General features: G+C 47.6%; 2 protein-coding genes across 2 annotated transcripts; one reads left to right on the forward strand and one right to left on the reverse strand.

The window, feature by feature from the left end:
- The first annotated feature begins 1109 nt into the window (after positions 1 to 1109).
- On the forward strand, positions 1110 to 3347 carry TUBB4B (tubulin beta 4B class IVb). The gene is made up of 4 exons (XM_068914969.1): positions 1110 to 1259; positions 1340 to 1448; positions 1535 to 1645; positions 2137 to 3347. The coding sequence occupies exons 1-4, from the start codon at positions 1203 to 1205 to the stop codon at positions 3195 to 3197; spliced, it is 1338 nt and encodes a 445-aa protein (XP_068771070.1). The 5' UTR covers positions 1110 to 1202; the 3' UTR covers positions 3198 to 3347.
- On the reverse strand, positions 2792 to 19340 carry CIMIP2A (ciliary microtubule inner protein 2A). Its single transcript, XM_068915356.1, has 10 exons — positions 19201 to 19340; positions 18894 to 18962; positions 15497 to 15547; positions 14540 to 14733; positions 11126 to 11505; positions 10684 to 10738; positions 9960 to 10163; positions 8682 to 8776; positions 6425 to 6542; positions 2792 to 3426 (listed from the first exon to the last, which is right to left on the reverse strand). The coding sequence occupies exons 1-10, from the start codon at positions 19338 to 19340 to the stop codon at positions 3326 to 3328; spliced, it is 1407 nt and encodes a 468-aa protein (XP_068771457.1). The 3' UTR covers positions 2792 to 3325.
- Between the last annotated feature and the right edge of the window lie 1322 nt (positions 19341 to 20662).

Below are 20662 nucleotides of genomic sequence, written 5' to 3' on the forward strand. Positions count from 1 at the left end.
CCCTGTATGTTACATGAGAAATGTAAACGAGCCATGCCTCATAGTTTTTACATTTACCCGAGCCTCTGTGGCTGAACCGTGCCTGCTCGATAAGGGATAGGACCAGAGCTGGAGCCTGCAGCCAGAGCCGCTCACCTTGAGGCCTCTGGGAGGACACCACCTCACAGGAGCACTCTCCCAGCCTCCGAAAACACATAGGGGAGGGCCTTCCTGCACAGAAGGGGTGTGGGTAAACCCCCTCGCCAGCTCCCCCTGAGCCCACGCACACTTTTAGCATCCCGAAGCAGAGGGCTAAACATCGCCCTGCGGCTCGCTTTGCCGCAGGCCGTGCCCCGGCCTAACCCCTTCCCGCCCGCCCCTGTGTTGAGCGGCGTTGCCACGGCAACGGCCGCCCAGCCCCGCTGCCTCAGGCGGCTGCGCGCCAGAAAGTGCTAGAAAGGCGCCGCAGCCCGCGCCTGCGCAGACGGGCTCCCTGCCCCCACAGCGCCGCTGCAGCGCCTCCGGGCCAGCGGAGGGCGGGGGAAGGCGGTGGCGGCGGGGACGGGAGGGGGAGGGCCTCCCTGAGAAGCGGAGGCCGGCGCTGGGGCGAGTGGCGGCAGGTGCCCCGAGAGCCGCGGGGCGGGGGGGTGGAGGAGGGAAATGGCCGGGGCAGGCTTCCCAAGAGACCGCCCCCCCCCCCCGGCCGCAGCGAGGACGAGCTGCCGCCTACGCAGCGCAAAGTGCGCATGCGGCTTCGGGAATAGGCGGCCGGGCGAGCCACCGCCCCGGACCTGCTGCGGAGTCATTGCGACGGTTACTAGGACACTTTGTTTTCATCCAATCAAATGACGCTAGCAGATCGCTGAGGCCGACAGCCAATCATGCGCGACATCAATCATTCAATTAAGCCAATCGGGAGTGCTCTAAGCAAGGAGGGCGGGCATTCATGGACGCCCGTTGCCTGACAGTAAAATCAGCAGCAAAAACGGGCGGAGCAAATAGGAGCCCATATTTTGAGTGATAGAGCTCCAACCAATCAGATCTCGTCACTCGTCGAGCCTCGTTGTGAGTAGCCAATAGTTGCTGCCGGTGGCCGCCTGGGCGGGGAAAAGAAGGGTGCGCGCGCATTCCGCTGCTATATAAGGATTGGCGGTTCCCTCACGCAGTCAGTCGGTTGGGGGAAAGAGGGGTGCTGGCTGAGAGTGCGCTGTGCTGCCGCCATCATGAGGGAGATCGTGCACCTGCAGGCCGGGCAGTGCGGGAACCAGATCGGGGCCAAGGTCCGGGCGGCGGGGAGGGGGCGGCGGGGAGCGGGCGGCGGGCGGGGTCCGGCCGCCCCTGACGCGATTTTCTCCGGCAGTTCTGGGAGGTGATCAGCGACGAACATGGCATCGACCCCACCGGCACCTACCATGGAGACAGCGACCTGCAGCTTGAGCGCATTAACGTCTACTACAACGAGGCCACAGGTAGGGCCCGGCGCGCCGGCTGCCCCCTTCCCCCCCGCCCCGGGCCGCCCCCGGCGCCGCAGTCACGGCATCTCCCTGTTTTGCAGGTGGCAAATACGTGCCCCGCGCCGTGCTGGTGGACCTGGAGCCCGGCACCATGGACTCGGTGCGCTCCGGGCCCTTCGGCCAGATATTCAGGCCAGACAACTTCGTGTTCGGTGAGTGCGCCGGGAGCGGGGGAGGGACCGCTCGTGTAACCGGCTCGGGGTGCGGTGGGGTGGGCAGGGCAGCGGCGCTGCACTGCGGGCTTCGCTGCCGCACATGCTCCCAGGGCGAGCGCGGCCCCGCCGGGGGGGGGGGGGGGGGCGGGTGGGGGGGGGTTAATCCTGGCGCTTCTGCGGGCATGAAATACCAGGTTCTGCGGATGGTGCATGATGGCAGCTGTTGGGAAAGCAGGTCCGAGAAGGCACAAGGTGTCGTTGCTCTGTCGATTCTTGTCATCTTCTCGGTAACGTTGGGAGAGCTTAAATGGCTGCTGTATCCTTGGATGGTAAATGTTTTCCGTGTAGCTGCTAGTCGTTTTAGAGGTGCTCGTGTGACACCATAGCTCTGTGCTTGATAAAGCATCTCTGTAGCTTCATGCCCTTAGTCTTTGCTTGCAAGCAGGAAGCAGTGACTGTAATTTAATATGAAAATGTCTCTCTTCCAGGTCAGAGCGGAGCAGGAAATAACTGGGCAAAGGGCCACTATACTGAAGGTGCTGAATTAGTTGATTCAGTGTTAGATGTTGTAAGAAAGGAGGCAGAAAGCTGTGATTGTCTCCAGGGCTTTCAGCTTACTCACTCTCTTGGTGGTGGCACTGGCTCTGGCATGGGTACCCTCCTAATCAGCAAAATTCGTGAGGAGTACCCAGACCGAATTATGAACACTTTCAGTGTTGTACCCTCCCCTAAAGTATCAGATACTGTAGTAGAGCCCTACAATGCAACACTTTCTGTGCACCAGCTCGTGGAGAACACAGATGAAACATACTGTATTGACAATGAAGCACTCTATGACATATGCTTCAGAACGCTGAAGTTAACTACTCCAACATACGGTGATCTGAACCATTTAGTGTCAGCAACCATGAGCGGTGTTACCACCTGCCTGCGTTTCCCAGGCCAGCTTAATGCTGACTTGCGTAAGCTAGCAGTTAACATGGTTCCCTTTCCCCGTTTGCACTTTTTCATGCCTGGTTTTGCCCCGCTCACAAGCCGTGGGAGCCAGCAGTACCGCGCTTTAACTGTACCAGAGCTAACGCAGCAGATGTTCGATGCGAAAAATATGATGGCGGCATGTGACCCACGTCATGGCCGCTATCTCACAGTAGCTGCTGTTTTCAGAGGGCGCATGTCAATGAAAGAGGTTGACGAGCAAATGCTTAATGTGCAAAACAAAAATAGCAGCTATTTTGTTGAATGGATTCCCAATAACGTTAAAACAGCGGTCTGTGACATTCCACCTCGTGGCCTGAAAATGTCTGCCACGTTTATTGGTAACAGTACGGCTATCCAGGAGCTCTTTAAACGCATTTCTGAACAATTTACCGCTATGTTCCGCCGGAAGGCTTTCTTGCATTGGTATACTGGTGAGGGCATGGATGAGATGGAATTCACAGAAGCTGAGAGCAATATGAACGACCTGGTGTCTGAGTATCAGCAGTACCAGGATGCTACAGCTGAGGAAGAGGGGGAGTTTGAAGAGGAGGCTGAGGAAGAGGCAGAATAAAACCTATGCAAATGAACACCTGTAAATTTTGTTTAAAGCTGTATGAACTCTTTCATTCAAAACTTCTCTTGTCTGTGTTGTGTTCCTCTTCCTGTTTCAAAGTCACTTCAAATGCTGTACAGGCATCATTAAAGTTTTTTTCGCAGTGCACAGGCTTGTCTCCTTTGTTCCTTTTGGTAAGCTTTTCGGGTGCTATTTCCAAAAGTAAGTGCATAGCTATGTCTGAGGGCTGGAAAACAAAAATAGGGGATGTTGTGTGAGTGCCAGCCACCTGCCGCTACGCCATTTTCAACCACGCTTTTCTCTCTGCTTTCTAACAGGGTAAACACCTGTTGACTGTGTCACTGGACAGAGTGGCGTTACTTGTGTTGAGGGAATTGAAAAAATGCTCAGGTATTAATTTATAATTGAGTGTACTGGCAGATGGAGATACAGCTGAATTTCCTCCTCTCTGTTAACTGGAAGTGTCTAAATTTAGGTACCTGCATGTGGGCTCCTATTACAGGTGATAGGTCAGCTGTCCAAACTTAAGTCTGATGTAGAGAGCTGAGTAGCTCTTTGGACTGTAATGGCAGCTTAGGCTCTAATGTAGGTGTCGGCAAGCTACAGCTGTAGCTTACTCCTCCTATCTGGATCATAAAATGGCACAGGCCAGTTACTGCTTTGATAGCGTGGATATTTCTGGAAGATGATAAGCTGGCCTCACCTAGGGCTGATCCTCTGCACTTACTTAGCAACATAAACCTAGCAGGTAGTTGTGACTTCCTGAATCAGAGCTCTCTCCTTAACAAGCTGTTTTACGTATACAGCAGAGGCCAGAAATAATGCTGAAGATGTCCAATTTAAGCAGCCAGAGCATCCCTTGCTAGAGTGATTTTTAAGCCAGTATCTAGACATTTCAAATAATATAAATTATTCTGGGGGTAGCATAGCTTTTCTTTCTGTGTTTGGTTAGTATGAAGATCTCATCCCAACTTACACTACTTTGTCTTGAAAGTGTTACAAGCAAAACAAACACTCTGGAACCAACTAGTGTTCAATGTTAGCTAAAATGACAAAGGAAAACATGTACTCAGTAATTGAGACAGAATAGAATGGATTGCTTTCCTGGTGAGGAAATTTTGTTCAGGGTTCTTAGTTGTGACTGGTAGTGGGTTAAGTTTTTCTAACTCCTAAAAAAGGAAGAAAAGGTAGTATAACTCTGTGAAGAAAAAAACTGTTTATAGTAGTTTAAAAAAAAAAAATGCGTTCATTGGGTGGAAAGTAGGGGCTGCAGACATAACTGTCAGAGTGACCAGTCTCGAGCCTGCAGGGGAGACTACTTCTGTAGATTCAAAGATGACAAAAGTTAGATTTTTGAAGCATGATGTAGCGCTTCATCAAACAGTGAATTTTTGGCTTAAAGTTGATTTTTAGGGCATACTTCCCCCTTTTCATTACACAGAAGTTCACGTACCCATTACAGTGTATTTTTTCCTTTTCTGTAGCTTGGAACAAGACCCTTCTTTGCCAGTTAAAGAAGGCCAGTGTCAGCCTCCCAAGATCCTACTCAGCAAAATTACATGAGTTACTCTTAAGCCCCCAACCCAGCATCCTTGCACAAGGGCCTACACTGGGAGCTGGGAGTACTGCACCGTGCAGAGAACTGCCTGAAGAACTATAGCTTCTTCCCCTGCCTTTCTGTGGGCTTTTGGCGGAGGTGGCAAAACAGCAAGATCAGTGTTGACACTGGCGTCCGGTTCACTCTTCCCACCAGGGTTATAGCAGCCTTTCGCCAAGAGGGTTTTTTTTTGAATTGCAGGCTACAGCCTTGTACGAGTATAACCCTAATCCCACTGTGTAATACAGTGCAGAGGAAAAAAATGACATGGAAGAAGTCAGGACTTTGTCTTGGGAGACCTAGGCGCTATCACGGGAAGGGAGAAGGCAGGTAAGTGTGATGCACTGGGTTCAGAGCAACTGCAGCTTCTGGGCTCAGTGTCTCTCCTTCCACTGAAGTAGGAAGGTGGTTACAGAGTTCAAAAGGAACAGGTTGGGTTCCCCCCCACACACTTCCTTTTTTTCCTATATCGTGTGTGATGTTAAATCCTACCATTCCTCTGGGCTGTGTGTATTCGTCCCAAAGGGATTGGTAGAGGGGACGAGTGGAAGCTGTAGAATTCAGTTCTAGGCAGTCTCTTAAATTCTTTGGAAGGCCTGAAACTAATGATTGTATTAGCAAGGTTTAAGCATTTAGTCTTACTGGAACCTCCTACCTAAAACTGATTTTTTTCAGACTGTCCTTCAAGAACTTAGTAGCTATGTAGAAACCTTAGTGCTTGTTCTGCATAGCCTTTCTTAGATGAACCTTTAGGATGCCCTCTGCTGTAAGTTGCTGGAGTCATAATTCACTGCCTCAATATTCTCCCCTCAGTTCAAATGCAATTTTGTTACCAGCTATAGTCCAACCTGCCATGATACTCTTCCCCTCTTTGCTTTCACTTCTTTCATAATTTCCATGTTCTCTACCATTTTCCTTCTGTTTATTGCCTCAAGTACAAACTAATAGTTTATTTTCTTGTTATGTCAATGCTTTCCTGTTGCTTACATGTTACTGAGCTGTTGACACTTTGCACTGTCAATGATTCCAGTATCAGTTGCTCATTTGTTGAAATTGCAGTCTCACATCTTAATGCTTTCTCTCAGGTGCGTGGGCAGTTCCCCTTGACATTAACAAACCTATTCAGACCTCTGCTTTTTAGTAAGCCTATAAATGACAGCGATTTGACAGACAGTAGGGGGTAGCCACCACCTCTCTTGATGGCTAACATTGTTACACTGTGTTTTTCCGCTCTCCCAACCTGTTTGCATTACCTACTCCTTTGCCTTTTAGACTTTAAGAGTAAGCTTTCTGGAACAGAAATCACTTTCTTAATGAAGAAGTTGTAATGGGTACCCTGTAACAGGTGGGCTGTTACTGAGCACCCTCCACTTCTATGGGGATTTGTGGCTGGAAACTACAGTAACAGTCTGCAGGAGTCCCGGCTGACAAGAAGGCTGATGGGATCTCCTACCGGATAGCACAAGTCCAAGACCGTGGCAAAGACTGGAAAAAATTTACTTCCCATACGAAACATTTCAGTTAACTGCTCTCTGCTATGACACTACTGCTACATACGATAACAGTACTACTTAATAATAGTAATTAGTATCAGTGACTTTCATTTTCTTTCAGCTGGTAAACTTACTTGGTACAAAGCCTGTATAGAAAGGTATCAGTCCAGCACTGGTGTAAATTCTTTTGTTAGGCCAGTATGTCTGAGGTAGTCTCTTGCCAAAGTCACAAACTGTGTTTCTCTGCAAAAACTAGAAAAACAAAACCGTTCATTTTACAAGGTATTTTTGTTACACAAGTAATGTGATGTGACATGATGTGAAAGGAAATATTTAAGCTAATGCAAAGCAGTTCTCTTACCAATCCTAGTCTCCTCCGATTAGCAGCTGGATATATTGCATCTTCCCTTTTTCCGCTTAGAGTTTGCTCCTGAACGGTGGTGGAAGAGAGCCTCTACAGCAGTGGTTTTTGATAGCTAATGCCCCACCAGGTACACAGATCGGCTTCCTGCCTTCAAATTATGCTTCCGGGATCTCTGCAAACTATGCTGCGTTGATCGCATTTGGGCATCATCCACAAGTCCCAAGGGCCTTGTGCTCATAAACATGAATTATTGTCAGCCGACTGAAGCTGCTGCTGTCAGATATATGCCTTGGCTGCTCTTGTGCTATGACTCTGCACACATCAGCATTTTGTTCTGACACCTTCAACTGGTTTTGTTGTTCTGTGAAGCCCAGTCACGGCAATTAGCCAGTAATTCCCAGGCTAGTAGGAACAGGAAGGCTTAGGGAATGTGAGCTAAAGGGAGACTAAATCATCTCTCCTGGACCTGCCTCCTGACTTCAGAGGTCGAACTGAGATAACAGGATGCACTGAAGGATTTTGCAGGTCTGCAGATCACTGTAGTGGCAAAAGCCCTAAAAGCGTCAATAAAGCTTCCCTGACCTCATTAGTGCGTTCCCCGCTCAGTGGTGAAGGGACAGCGTTCGTAAACCTGAACAAAATGCTGGGTCCACTGAACCGTTTTGTGAACGATGATGATGGACTGATTACTAGAACTCCCTCAAAAGCTGCACTGAAGCAAGAGGATTTCATTATTTTTCCCCAAGGTAGATAGTAAGAAATGATCCACAGCACATAACCTAGGGCAACACAGATTTAGGGCAGAAGATAAGTGGCTTGAAGTCAGAAGCCATCTTAGAAATGTTCAGCGAATTTTTCGCATGTTTATATTCCTCATGTGCTGCAGATAACCCCTACAAGCCTGAATTTTGCCGATTCCTGTGGTGTGGAGAAACACCACCGGCCTCCCTCACAGGTTCACTGCGTGGCGGCACTGGCGGGCATCTCAGGGAATCAGGATACAGGGACAGAAAGGATTTGCAAATAGCACATTTAGTCTTGGTAACATCTGGATTTTGTTCTGTTTGCTTTATTTCAATTTCTTTTAACTGCACGGGAAAGGATAAGCAAACCAGCACAGGGGAAAAACAATTCAGTAAAACCATCAGGACGCCACCAGGAAATATCAGCCCTGCTACTGCCTCCTGCTGAGTCATTTATGCCCGGCTGAGTTCCTCTGAGTCAAAGGGCTGCCTCTCTCTTGGACTTTCTCCTACATCAGACCGACTTGCTCTGGGATGAAGGCACCGCAGTGAATCCTAGTGACAAGAAGGGGTAGGAAATTTTGTAACCCGCTTTAATTAGCTGTGTGACTGAGCTGATGACTCCTCGCTGGCTCTAGGCCAGCGACTTCTGTATGGCAGTGATTTCACTCTGCTCCGGTAGCAGGAAGAAACTTGCAGGTTTGAATGCAGTCTAACTCTCGCGGGAGGGGTCACTTTTCTTCCAGTAGGAGGACTGTATGGCATTGTATGGAGGGTCTTACAGGGAGGGGAGGAAATAAGAGTTGTGCTGTAAGGCTACTTCTGCATCCTTCCCAAAGGAGGAGAAAGGAGAAGATATAGGTCCTTCCAAAACATATTATCCTAGTAAAAGAAAAAGCTTTACAACCCTCAAAAGGGGGAAATATCCATCCAAGCAGCCAAAGAAGCCATCCTCCACTACCACCCAGGTAGGGAAGTGCAAACAGATGGATCCTGTGTTTCTGCACCCAGAGCAACATTAATTGCAACCCATGAGTCTATCCTCAGTAAATTTGCTTAATCCTTTTATGAACCCATCTATCCTCCCTTACTGTCCCAAGGAAATGAGTTACAAAACGTAATTGCCTATGATTTTTTTCAGCGTTACCTAATAGCATTTGATTTTACTTGTGCTTATAATCCTAGTTCTTAACACTACTAGTGTAAATGAAACCACTTGCAGTGCTGCAAGGGGTTCAAGGCCAACATTACATTGTTGAAATAAGGTTTGCGCATATAAACTACCTGATTTCTGTCAAATTCGTTCATGGCATCCTTAACAGCCTGAATGTAGTTAACGCCGGTAATCCAGGTGTAGCGGGGTATATATCCAGTGTAACCTTTGGATGAAGAGAAGAGAGAATGTTTTCTGCTTAAGAACATACATATCATATAAGAATCAACCAATTTGTAAGTGGAAGAGGCTAGGATAAATTTAAAATCTTGGCAAATTGTAGGGAAGAAAAACTTTTTAAAACTGTTCCATTTAAATAGTAAATTCAGATATTTCACACACAAGAGCTATTTTGAAGCTATGGGGTTTTTTTTAATGATCCCCAGAAAAACTCTATGGGCTGAACTGATCCATGATTAGTCTCCATGTGGTATGGGAAAAAACATTTTATTTTCTTATAGTGTTTTCTTTAAACCGATAGCTCTGTCAAGTTCTCTCCCAGTTTAACACACATGCAGATGCTAACTACCACGGGTCCAACCTTTTTTCATTTGCCCTACCCATCCAACAAACTGTCGCTATAACGTAGAAACTACACAAAATCTATTAAATGGGGAAGGAAAAAAGTAAAAGCTTGAAAAAATAACCACACAATTTCTTCTCACACTGGTGCTTGGTCCTCCTCTTTTGCTCAGTCTGAAATATTTTGACTCAAAATCACTGCATTTGCTATGGTCAGCTGCACAGTAAGGTAATGCCAGCTGATGTGATATCTTTTTTTTTGGGGGGGGGGGAATTCAGTGAGTTGCCTTTTATAATTTTCCTACGTGCAGGGGGAGCACTCTTCCAGTGTCCACGGTGAAGTTAGAGTATAATACATTATATGACAGAGTTCATATATTTATGATAGTGCAATATAACACTATTTGTTGATTTGATGATTCAGAAAGCTGTCTTGTGTTTCTAGGAGAGAAATAACTCTCTCAGTGGTAGCACTTACTCATCCAGCTACAGGAGTTAGCGCAGAGCCCATGACCCGCTCTCCCTTCCTGCTTTCTGGAGGGCTTGCTAGCAGGGGCTTACCGTCGTAGGGGCTGGAAGGAGGACGCAGCTCCCGCAACCCTTCCGCCTGCCCGCGGGCGCCCGAGCCTCAGTCTGAGACTCAGTGGGGCAACAGCGTCCCAAAGAAATGCCATCGCATCGAGAGGAGCTGGGGCATTTTCCATCCTAAAGTGTTCAAACGAGCTGGAGCAACTGGCAAATGTCTCCAGGATTTCCCACAGGAGAGGGGAACATGATGCTGTTTCTCCTGCGGAGGACTTGGGCTGCACGTAACCTCACTCTTTTACCTGAAATGGCTTTCTGTTGGATTGCATTTGGTACATCCAGCTTGGGGAGCCGGGTATAGCTCTCTGCATCCACTGTTTCAGTCACTGCTGGCAAAGTCACTCCTTCAATTTTTACAGGCTCAAAATAAAAGCAGAAATATAATAAACACCAGTAAAATCTGCTTCCTCCTTTGACTCCACAACTTAATTCACTGCCAGAACCTACTGATCACAACTGTCATTTTTTCTGGCTGTACACTAAGAGCCTCAAAGAATTTCCGGTGAAGTCAAATTACTAGACCAGATCTGTATACACAGAGACTTTGCAAAATACCCAAGGGAGAGCAAAGGGAGCTTTTGGTGCTGAGCTCCTTCGAAAATCTGTTCCACAGGCTATTTCTTAGAGCGAGGAGCAGGAATGAACGTTCTTGGGATTTACATCCAATCCAGCTTTCGACTCAATACGTCAAATCTCTAATCTCTGCCTTCAGTGGATTTGCAGAGCCTCAGCCGACTGTGACATGACAAATGCTATCTTTGGGTCCAGAAGAAATAAGGGGATCAAACACGTTGACCCAGTGGCAGATTGGCTGTGCCATGCTACCTGTGTTATTGAGCCTGATGTTGTTTTACTGTGTCCAATCCCAATGCTTGTGTTTCATGAGGGATAATGAAAAATTGTAGGAAATTCAGGTGAGTCACGAGAACAGTGAAGAGACCAGAAACATGTCATGTAAAGAGAGACACCAGGAGCACTCTATTTTATTGAAGTGAATGTTGGTGGGATGGGCTTTAAGTTCCTACAAAGGAAACATAAGCCTAGTGCAAGAGGGCTGCTCATTTGAATAACACAAGATCTAATGACAGAATTTGAAGCTGAAGCACAATCAAATGAGAAACAAAGCCTTTTTGATTAGGAAGAGTAATCAATCGTTAGAACAATTTCCTGAAGATGTAGTGGATTCATTGCACTAAAAACATTAACATGAGTTTGATGTTCTGCAAGATGCTTCCTACTTTTTCTCCTTGCCAGGCCTGTAGGAAATTCCCTCTTCACACCCTGTATACCAAGGAGAGCCCTTCCATACCTACCTACCTACCTACCACATGCAGCTTTGCACTATAGCAGAGTACCTCAGCCATCCATCCCTCTGTAGCACGTGTCTTTTCTACCCCAAACCACTTACCTGTTTGATTTCTGGGATGCAGGAAAAGTTCCTCCATCCCGGGCCACAGGCACCATCAAGTTGGCAGGGACCATCCTTCTTTTCCAGTCCACCAGCCGCAGTTACGTCCGGCAATCGCCCCTCTTTCTCCTCAGATGCCTTTTGTGTTGCGGTGGGCTGGGGTGAAATCCTCTGCTTGTACCCGTATGCCAGCCTCAGGCCGGGATGGCTGGGAACACATCTGCTCTGCTCGTGCAAAGGTGCGGCGTCACCGGGGCCGACGCGCGGCGGCACAGGTCGCTCCTCTGCCGGCCCCCGCCGGGGCGCGGGAGCGCTCAGTTCGAGGGCTGGCTCAGCAAGGCTTGCTCCAGCCGTGGCTTTCTTGGAGGAAAGAAGGTCACCTGTGAGGCAGACACCGAGTTATGGGGAAGGAGTGGCGGAGCGAGGGTGTCCCCGGCGAGGCGGGCCTGGGCACCGCCATGCTCCTCCGGCACTGGGGGTGGAGAACATCCCACGCTCTGGCCTGCAGGTGCCGTCAGCCCCATCTGATGAACCTGCCTGCACAGATTTAAAAGTTCAGTCATTTAAACTTCGATCTAAGGCCATGCCTAAACCACAAAACCTCAGCTTACCTATCTACACCAGCTAGCAGTAAGGCAGGAAAAAAAATAACATACTTTGCTCTGTTTGGCTGTATCCGTTCCCCCCCAAAACACAGCCCCCGCCGTGTCCAGCGGGGACTTCCTCCACTGGCTTTGATACCGTTAGTCAAGGAAAGGGTCTGCTGGCCAGGGGGAAAGATAATAGTAATCCTACAGCTACTGCGTGCTGTGAGCCAGGGGCAGAGCCTGCGGACTGAGGCGCTGCAGGGACGGCTGTGCTTGGCAACTTCCGTCAAACTTTCCCTTAAAAATAGCCTGTGACGTACATCCCTCGGATTCCCCGACCCTCTGCAGTCCAAGCGTTTCCTAAACCAATTTCTGTTTTTCCTTGGCAGTTGTGAGGAACGATTGATCTTACCCCATAACAACCTTTTCCTTATTGGAAAATTGTTACCCTAGTCTCGTCTGTTTTAAACAAACCAAATTCCTTCAATTTTTGTTCTTATAGGTCATTTTTTTTCAGCCCTCTGATCATTACTGCCGCTCCCTGAACTCCTCTTTTGTTTTGTCTATGTCTGTATTACAGCGCAAAAACCCCACAGACTAGACACCCTATCTTCCAGCTAAGGCTCTATCTGCAAAAAAAATCTACTGCAATAATTTCCGATCCTGTCTACAACAGGATAAAGTTTGCCCCTCTCTGCAAGAGTATAACGCTTCTGATTTGTTTTTGAGTTTGCATTGTCAAGTGCCATTCCCAAGTTAGCCACACATCAAAGGAAAACACTCAATGAAAGTGATTTTTCAATCCACTGTGCAAGTTTTAAAATAGCTTCAGCTTATTATTTCTTTAGATTATTAATGAAAACATAGAATCTACTCTTTCCCTTTTACCCAGCAAGCCAGTTACTCCATCAAAGGAAAAATGAAGTAGTTGTGTATCTGAGAAATCCATACTAGCTCTTTTTTAATCACCTTATGTGGTTCTTGGTTTTTTTTTCAAACTTATCGATTCAGAAAGATTGCTGAATTAGGCACAAAATCAAAAGCCAAGAGAGCATTGTCTATTTGACAGAGGAAGCTATGTGCACTCCAATCAATCTCTTCCCAATAACCCAGAGGCTGCTGACTAATGTACAGGAGCTATTTTCTGAATACTCCTGCATCTCGCTGTAGAAAACACCGCATGCAAGAGATGGGGCAGCGCCTCTGAGGAAGCAGGAACTTCCAGGAGAACCACTAAAGGTTCGGCTTCAAAACGTGTAGGGGGGTATTTTGACGTTTCAACTTTTTGTCTCTCTTCATTATGACCCTATGAGCGAGCGACCATCCGTTCTTCAGATAGGGAGGGCATCCTCCTCCTGGTTCCCAGCCCTGGAGAGCTCACGCGGGTTGCCCCGTGCACTTGCTCCCCAGGATAACTCCTCAAAATCAGCACAGCAGCCCCTGGAGACCCAGCATAACTGAGGGGGCCAAGTTTGATGTCACCGGTCAAACAAGTTTGCTGTCGCTTCCAGGCAAAAACGTATCTGGGATTCACCTGATAAAAATACTAGCAACATAATTAGCACCCATCAACAAGGTCTTACAGAAAATAGACCTTGACAAGCATTCTTCAGTTCTGAGTTTGCTAAAGGCAAACCACACAAATATGATACACTGCGGTGAGATATTTGACCTTAGTAACATCAAATATTCTCCTTAAAAAAGGAATGCCACGTAACATTAATAAAGTTTACAATGAAAGAACTAAGGACTTGCTCACTGACAGCGCTAAAGTAATAGTTATCGACGAAGAAGTTTTCAGCCGAATGAAGTGCTTCTTGCGACCACTTTCTTCAGCATTTTCACCAGTGAGAAGTAAATGTGAAATCAAAGCTGCAAACATTCATAAGCGATGTAAAGGTTGGCAAATATAAAATAATAACAAAGACAGGATAATGATAGAGAGCACCTAGGTCAACTGGTTAGTTGGGTCCATTCAAATAAGCTACGTTTTAATTCAAGGAAATGCAAATTTAGATGTCCAGGAATAAAGCTAGTAAGCTACACCTGCATAATGGAGACCTGTATCCTGGAAAGCACTGACTAAGCAGAACAGGAAGACCAAAGTTTGCAAGAAGCAGTACAAATTCCCAGCGTGAAGTGGGAAAGCAGCACTGTAACGTGGCTGTTTCCAGGTAACTCAAGACACAGATACCTCCCAGGATACAACCGCTGCCCACTGCCTTGCATATAGCCAAAGGATGACTTGCTCACGTTAAACAGGTCAGCTCTTCAGTATAGATCAGGCACCTTGCTCAAAGGGGCTGGGACTCCTACGAGGTAACTGCAGATTGCCAGGCCTGAGAAGCGCTCACGTAGGTTCCCTTGATGGGACAATAAGGAGATCCACACTAGCAGAACTGGCAGAAGTTGGAGCGGACGCAGCAAATTCCCTAATTAAATATGAGCTGAGAATAAGAGCTCCAAATTCAATGAGCTCTTTGCCAGGTGGGCCACCTGAGAAAACAGGAAGGGGCACACGAAGGATGGGTGGGATACCAGGAAGGGGCAGAGCCAATCCTACCTAAAGAAAAAGAGGACATTTTTGCCTGTGGAATACAAAAGAGTTGGAGAGGAGAGTGGGTTCATGCTTAAACGTCTCATCAGTGCTGCTGTCCAGGTGTCCTTGTTCACATGAGAGCTATGATTGCTCCATGAAAAATATCACACTGCTCCCCAGAAGATCATCCAGGTTCAGCCCAGACCTCCCTGCTCCCAAGTAACATTGTGACTTCAGTTACAGAAACTCCCACTTTGCTGAAGGGATGAAATCCTGACTTCCGCTCACCTGGATGTGCAGGAATATAATCTGGGACTTCATGCTTTGTCCCACTGAAGTCCTGTATGAATCTCAGCTTGTGCACCGGTGCCAGCAGGGAGCGAGGGCTCTTCCGAACGTTAGGATCTGTCAGCAGACGAAAAGTGGTTTTGCCGAAGGTTTCTCCAAACTGGTAGCCGTACTGAGGGACAAAACCCTCATATCTGAGGAGGAAATCAAGAAAAGAGCATTCACTCATGAGACATTTGAAGATGTCCTTTGCACATACAGAATAATTTGGTTTGGGGCTTTTGCATAACAGAAAGAACACGTACAGGGAGCGTACATGGGTTTGGGAACATGGACCTTGGGAACAGGATTTTGCAGAGAAAGAGGTCTGAGCATGAACGTGTTTGTGCCAGGGTATTGCTCTGCAGCAGGCAGGCAGAACCCGCGTGAGCAGCGTGCAGAGGTATGTGGTTTATGCACGAAGCCAGGCACGCCCGTGCTCACACGTAGCATGGGTGTGCAAGCATGCACGCTTTCACATGGGAGCAAACAACACTGGCTCATAAAGTTACAGCTGTATACAGAGTTGTGTTTAGGCTCCTGTATGAACACGTGGCAAGGTCAGTGAATGCTTCTGCAGAAGTACATGTGTATGGTATGATAGGAAAACTAACAACAGCGGGAGCATGGCGCGAAGCCTTGACTTCAGAGCTCCCTAGTTCTAATATTAAAGTTAAACATGCTTTAATTTGAAATTTTGTGATGCATCTCAGTTCTGAAACCTAGTGAATTATTGGCAATTTCCACATGTCTCTTGTTCAATATCAAATTTCAGATAATGAAAAAAAAAAATATTTTAAACCTCCAAACAATTCTGTCCCGTCTCCTCATAAGGAGGATCGGGGCAGGACACGGCTTCAGCAGTGGATTCGTGAAAAGCCGCACCGTCACCACGTTACGTTGCGGGGAGGCCCTCACCCGAGACTGTTCAGCCCGTAGCCAGGGCAGGTCACCGTGTTGTTTGAGGACCTTTGTGCAAGGCGTGAAGTGACATTTAGTGCACCCGCACGTAACCACCTCTGTTCCAGTCGAAACCGCGGCTGTTAACAGCAGGCCCTCCTGCCAGCTGGGGGGGCCACGAGATCCTCATCCTGCGGACAAGTGGCATTTATCCCATTTGGAAGAGAACGGTCATTGTTCCTGCAAGCCAGATGTATCATGTTAACCCTAGTTTTTCTAAAGACAGGTGTCTAACCAAACCTTGGCATCCAGGTTGCTTTCTAGTCTCTGGAGCAGACAGACCCCTCCAGGAAGGCACTCACTTTCCGAGGATGCTGATCTTGGCTTCCTCCCTGGCTCGGGACAGGCAGTTTGACTTCCTGACAGTGAACTTTTGAGTTTTGCATAGCTAACGCTGGGGGAGGTGGATTGGACCTTCGGCACTCAGGAAAGGGGTCTCAGCTCAGGTATGAAATAGAAACTGTAACTTTTCCTAGCATCAGTAGTTTCCTAATGATGATGTTATGCCACTGCTGAAGGAGAAAGGTAGAACTGCCAATCGCACCACAGAGACAGAAATACTCGATCAATAATCTTGCTGCGTATCAGGGGGAAAAGTCAGATGATACACAACATGATGAGTAAGTACTTCCCCTGCCAAATACGTTAAACAACAGCTAGCAGAGGTATGTATTTACAATTAGCATGCCTCCCTATTTTACAGGCAGGATTTTTTTTTTTTTTTTTTTTTTTTTAAATCAAAAGCTGGTGGAGGAGCTCCACAGCCCATTCTCATTGATTTTTTTCAGCGAGCTTTGGATCATGAGGAAGCTATGCAGGGATGGTAAAGCCAAGCAAGAGCACGAATGACATAGCCCAAATAATTATAGGCTTGTCAGAGGGATTTTGATCATGAACAAAGTAATAATAGGGCTGAGAAAGGACTCAATTTATAAACAATTAAATGTAGGCTAATTTGAGGAGCTCAGGCGAGTCTGTCTGGGTTTGCAGGGGATGGATGTGCCCCATAACTGAATTACAAGTTCTGCTAATGAAAGCAGCGGAGCTTCAGCAACAGACCTAGACTTCTACGTGCTACATGACTTTGTCACACATGATACTTTGATAAAGAAATTAGATACCCACAATTTCTGTAGTTCACACTAAACCATTTCAGTCACGGACCTCAAAATTCATATGCAGGCAGCAAGCAAATAACATGCTTTCCTCAAGGCTGTGCCTAATTTCACTTTTCTATTACTCAATCCTATCTTTTAAGTCACCACTCCCTAGACTGTCATGTAAACCTGCTTGGCTTTCTTATTCACCAGGGAAAAGCCCTGGCCCGCTGCCCATCCTTGCCCCAGCACTGCCAAGCCTCCTCGAGGTGGCATGGGCAGGTCTCAGCATCCAGAACAGGACCTGCTTCGTGGAGTTACCAGATCTCCCTATGCTTAGTCCTTTCCCACTGTGATTTGTCTTCCTAACACTTGAGTACTATGCTGGCATTTTCAAAGACCTGGCCCAACACGCTCGAGCGACAGCAGCCAGTTTTGATCCCTTCATTGCGTTTGCAGATGTACTGGTGAGGCCCGAGGAAGGGTGTTCACCTGCCCCGGGGCAGCAGCGCGGCGCGCAGTAGTCAGCGCACCACACACAGTAGAGCCAGTTAGCCACTGCCACGGGGCGTGCAGTACATCCCCGCACTCCTTCCTCCTCCTCCATCTCTCCCTTGACCTGCCAGCACCCGAGCCTCGTGCCAGGTTCAGCACAAGTGCTATTTCCCTCTAATTACAGCAACATCCAAGGTCCCCTATCTGCTTTGTTGGGGCCTGTTCAGATTCAACCACCCAAGCCATGCACAAACACTCATCTGTCTGTGAGGTCTTCTTCAGGGCTTCAGAGGGGTGCTGCCCCTCTGAACCAGCAGCCCCTCTTATACCAGCAAGCCCATGCTGGTACTGAGAAAAGCAGTGGCAGAACTTGGCCCTTTCAGCTCAACATTCCTCCTCACCCCTTCAGGGAACGGAGGAGCAACCTGAAGACAAGCAGTCCAAGCTATTACATTGGCATTAGGGCCTTAACTGTCTGAAGGCAAGAATGAGGAAGGGAAAACTGAGCCTTTTGTCTCTAAAAAGCAGATGCAACCACAGCCATGGTGCCCGTCATGTTATTAGCCCTCATTTCTGACCTGTGCTGTCAGCACAGAGCTTTGAACATGGTAGCGCACACGTGGTATAAAATCACATCATGCATCAACTGCAGCAATGCAACAGTATGTAAAAAAAAAAAAAAAACAAAAACAAAAACGGAGCTTATGTTATTTTTCCAGATATAGTTCAGTAATGGAAAAATCCTGCCTGTTGTTCAGATTGCAAGGACTGATTTGATCTGTACATTGTTATAGGAGCATCATTAAGAAAGAAAATATACTCCACCCATTACCTGTGGCTTCAGCTTCACCTCCTTCCCCTGCCTGTACCTATGCTGGATCTGCATTCATGCACAACTCAGGTAATTTTTCTCTGTGCTGATTTTCTCTGCTGCCTGTTTTGTCCCCAGTTGCTCCATACTGTGAGGTCTTTTGGACATCTTTCAAAGTTAGCCTTAGACTTGAGTAACCCAAATAATTTTGTACCATCAGAAACTTCGGTTACCTTGGTGGCCATCCAGCCCTTTCCAGATCACTTACGGGTGCGCTGGAGATCGCATGTCCCAGCACACATCACCAGGGGAGCCCAGTAGCAACTTGTCTCCATTTCACTGTGAAACCTATCCACTTATTTCTACCTTTTGTTTCTTATCTTTTAACTAATAACTAATTCATAGGGACCTCTTAGCCAAGGACAGCTTTGTTTTTTCAAAGGCCTTTAGAGGGAGACTTTGCAAAAAGCTTTTGAAAAAATCCAACTACATATTAACTAGATCGTTATCTCCATAGTCACCAATTTCTTCAAAGAACGTGGATAAATCTGGAAGCATGACTACTCCCTATGAATTTGTCAGTGTATCGTGTTTATGCAAATATTTATTCAAACAACATATTCAAACATGCTTGATAGAAAGGTCATCTAAATGTGGAATCAAAACTCTGAATAGCAGCAGTAGTAACACTTGGCAGCTTGAAACAAAGCAATGAAAATAAAGAACAGTTTTCAAGTTCCCCCAGTGTGCTATTCGTATAGCCTTTAATTACACCCTACTGTCAAGGCGGTATTTTTTCCCCCCACCCGGAGCCCTTGCACTTTTAAATGAAATATTTAATATATATATATTTAATAATATAAACAAAAATCGTGAATTAAAGTGCTTTATCCCAATCAGATCTCTCAGTGTCAGGAATGAACAAACATGTTGGACGAACTTCAGAGCTTACCCTGGGATATAGTAAGGATCAGGAGGGAAGAGGCTGCTTTTCTTTGCAGCTGCCATAGCAATGCGTCTCCTGTGGCCAGAGAAGCCGGAGGAAGCGGTGGCAGGGCCAGCGCAGTTGCCTGGACGACCTCTGTGATGCTGGGGCCAGCGGTGGCTGCCCCGGGAGACACTCAGTGCTGCTGTGCCACAAGCACAGGTTTCTCTGGATGTGTCTTTTTTCCCTGTCCAGAAATCTTGGAGGAGTAGAAAGATTTTGTAGTATTTATCAGAGGCTTTCTGAAGGCTCATAGCCCTTGGGACAGTAGTACCAGATGTGGCCACTTATGGAGAACAGCACACGTATCTTCACATCCAAATCACCAACAAACCGGCCCTGCTGCGGGTGCAGCAGCATCTGGTGCAGCCCAGGCACAGCGAGGCCAGCGCTGGCCAGGCACACTGCGTTCATGTGCACGTGCTTCCATTGAGGAAACCCCCAAGCTCAGCGTTAGGAGATGCACCGCTCCGCAGTGGAAGGTGTTTCAACCCTCCTCTCTGTGCCCGGGCAGCCCAAGGCAGACAGCCCCTCTCCAATGGCGGGAGGGTACCTGCAGATTTGCCCTCCCCTTCAGAGGTTCACAGACACAAGTTGTGCTACCTTGCTTCAAACAGGATAAAGGCCGTTCCCGTTTTGAACGTTGTGCAGTCAAGGTGCCTTGCACACTCTGGGTTTCAGTTCCCTCCGGCCAAAGACAGCCCAGGACACAGGTCTCCCACCTCCTGAACAGGCGCTGTGGTTGGCACGTTTCTTGCACAAGCACTGCGTGTTGCACCGGCGCCGTTTCTGCCGACTCTGATCCCAGCAGTGAACCAGGCTTCTGCAAAGGCTGGTGGTGCAGGACATCGCAAACTCACCAAATGGCCTCAGAGAACCCAGGCCACGCAACCAGCAGGATTATGCCACTGGGCTGCCAGGACCCTTTTAAGAGATACCCATCAGAAAGCAAAGGTATTTAGAGATTCTTCTCATTTGTTTAGGTGCCTACACTCTGCCTGAATTGTATCAGAGGAGATAAAATGCTGTTTTGACTTTTGCTCTCAGTGCCTAAACTCTTTGGGAGATCTGGGGTTTCTGACCTTAAAAAATATCCGAGCTCCTATTTGTGGCCAACTTCTACCAGCAACCCCAGGTCCGCAGTGGGGCTGGGGGCTGTGAAGGGCAGGACAACTCTTGGATGTGCACAGTGAGAGACCAAGAGGCAATGGGGCGCAAGCTGCAACTGGGGAAAGGCCCACTGGACATGAAAAATTCTTCCAAGAGAGTGATGAAGCCCTGGGAGCAGGACAAGAGAGGTGGCAGCATCCCCATCTTTGGGGATCTTCAAGACTCAGCTGGACAAGGCCCTAACCAACCTGATGCAGCTTTGAAGTTAGCTCTGCTTTTAGCAGACAGGTGGATTAGAGACCTCCAGAGGTCCCTCCAACCTAGATCTTCCTATGAGTTAATGCTAAGAAAAAATTGCTTACTGAAAGGCAGCACCATATTTCAAGTGAGGTCTCACAGCACTGGAACAACAACTGCAGGCTGTTCCAGGTCCCCATCCGCCCTCCTCAGCTCAGGAGGGTGGACCAGGCCCATCTTCCCAGGGTTTTCAGAAACTCCTTTCGAAGTTTGCTCCTTTAAATGGCCAATGGCTGCTCCTACAAACTTGGAGGTTACAGATTTACCGAAGAGCTACTGAGCAGTCAGTCCAAAATACCTGTACTCACTGCAGACACCTAGGTAAAAAA

This window comes from Struthio camelus, chromosome 20 (genome assembly GCF_040807025.1).
Source record: "Struthio camelus isolate bStrCam1 chromosome 20, bStrCam1.hap1, whole genome shotgun sequence".
In the NCBI taxonomy this organism is placed as follows: Eukaryota; Metazoa; Chordata; class Aves; order Struthioniformes; family Struthionidae; genus Struthio; species Struthio camelus.

Excerpts from the sequence above, each read along its gene's own strand:
- TUBB4B (XM_068914969.1), top strand. The coding sequence starts at position 1,203 with ATGAGGGAGATCGTGCACCTGCAGGCCGGGCAGTGCGGGAACCAGATC. Across the intron at positions 1,449-1,534 it reads CTACTACAACGAGGCCACAG|GTGGCAAATACGTGCCCCGC; the intron begins GTAGGGCCCGGC and ends CCTGTTTTGCAG. Across the intron at positions 1,646-2,136 it reads GCCAGACAACTTCGTGTTCG|GTCAGAGCGGAGCAGGAAAT; the intron begins GTGAGTGCGCCG and ends TCTCTCTTCCAG.
- CIMIP2A (XM_068915356.1), bottom strand. The coding sequence starts at position 19,340 with ATGAACGCAGTGTGCCTGGCCAGCGCTGGCCTCGCTGTGCCTGGGCTG. Across the intron at positions 11,506-14,539 it reads TTATATTCCTGCACATCCAG|GTGACCTTCTTTCCTCCAAG; the intron begins GTGAGCGGAAGT and ends TCTGCCTCACAG. Across the intron at positions 10,164-10,683 it reads TAAAATAGAGTGCTCCTGGT|TAGGTTCTGGCAGTGAATTA; the intron begins GTCTCTCTTTAC and ends AGTTGTGATCAG.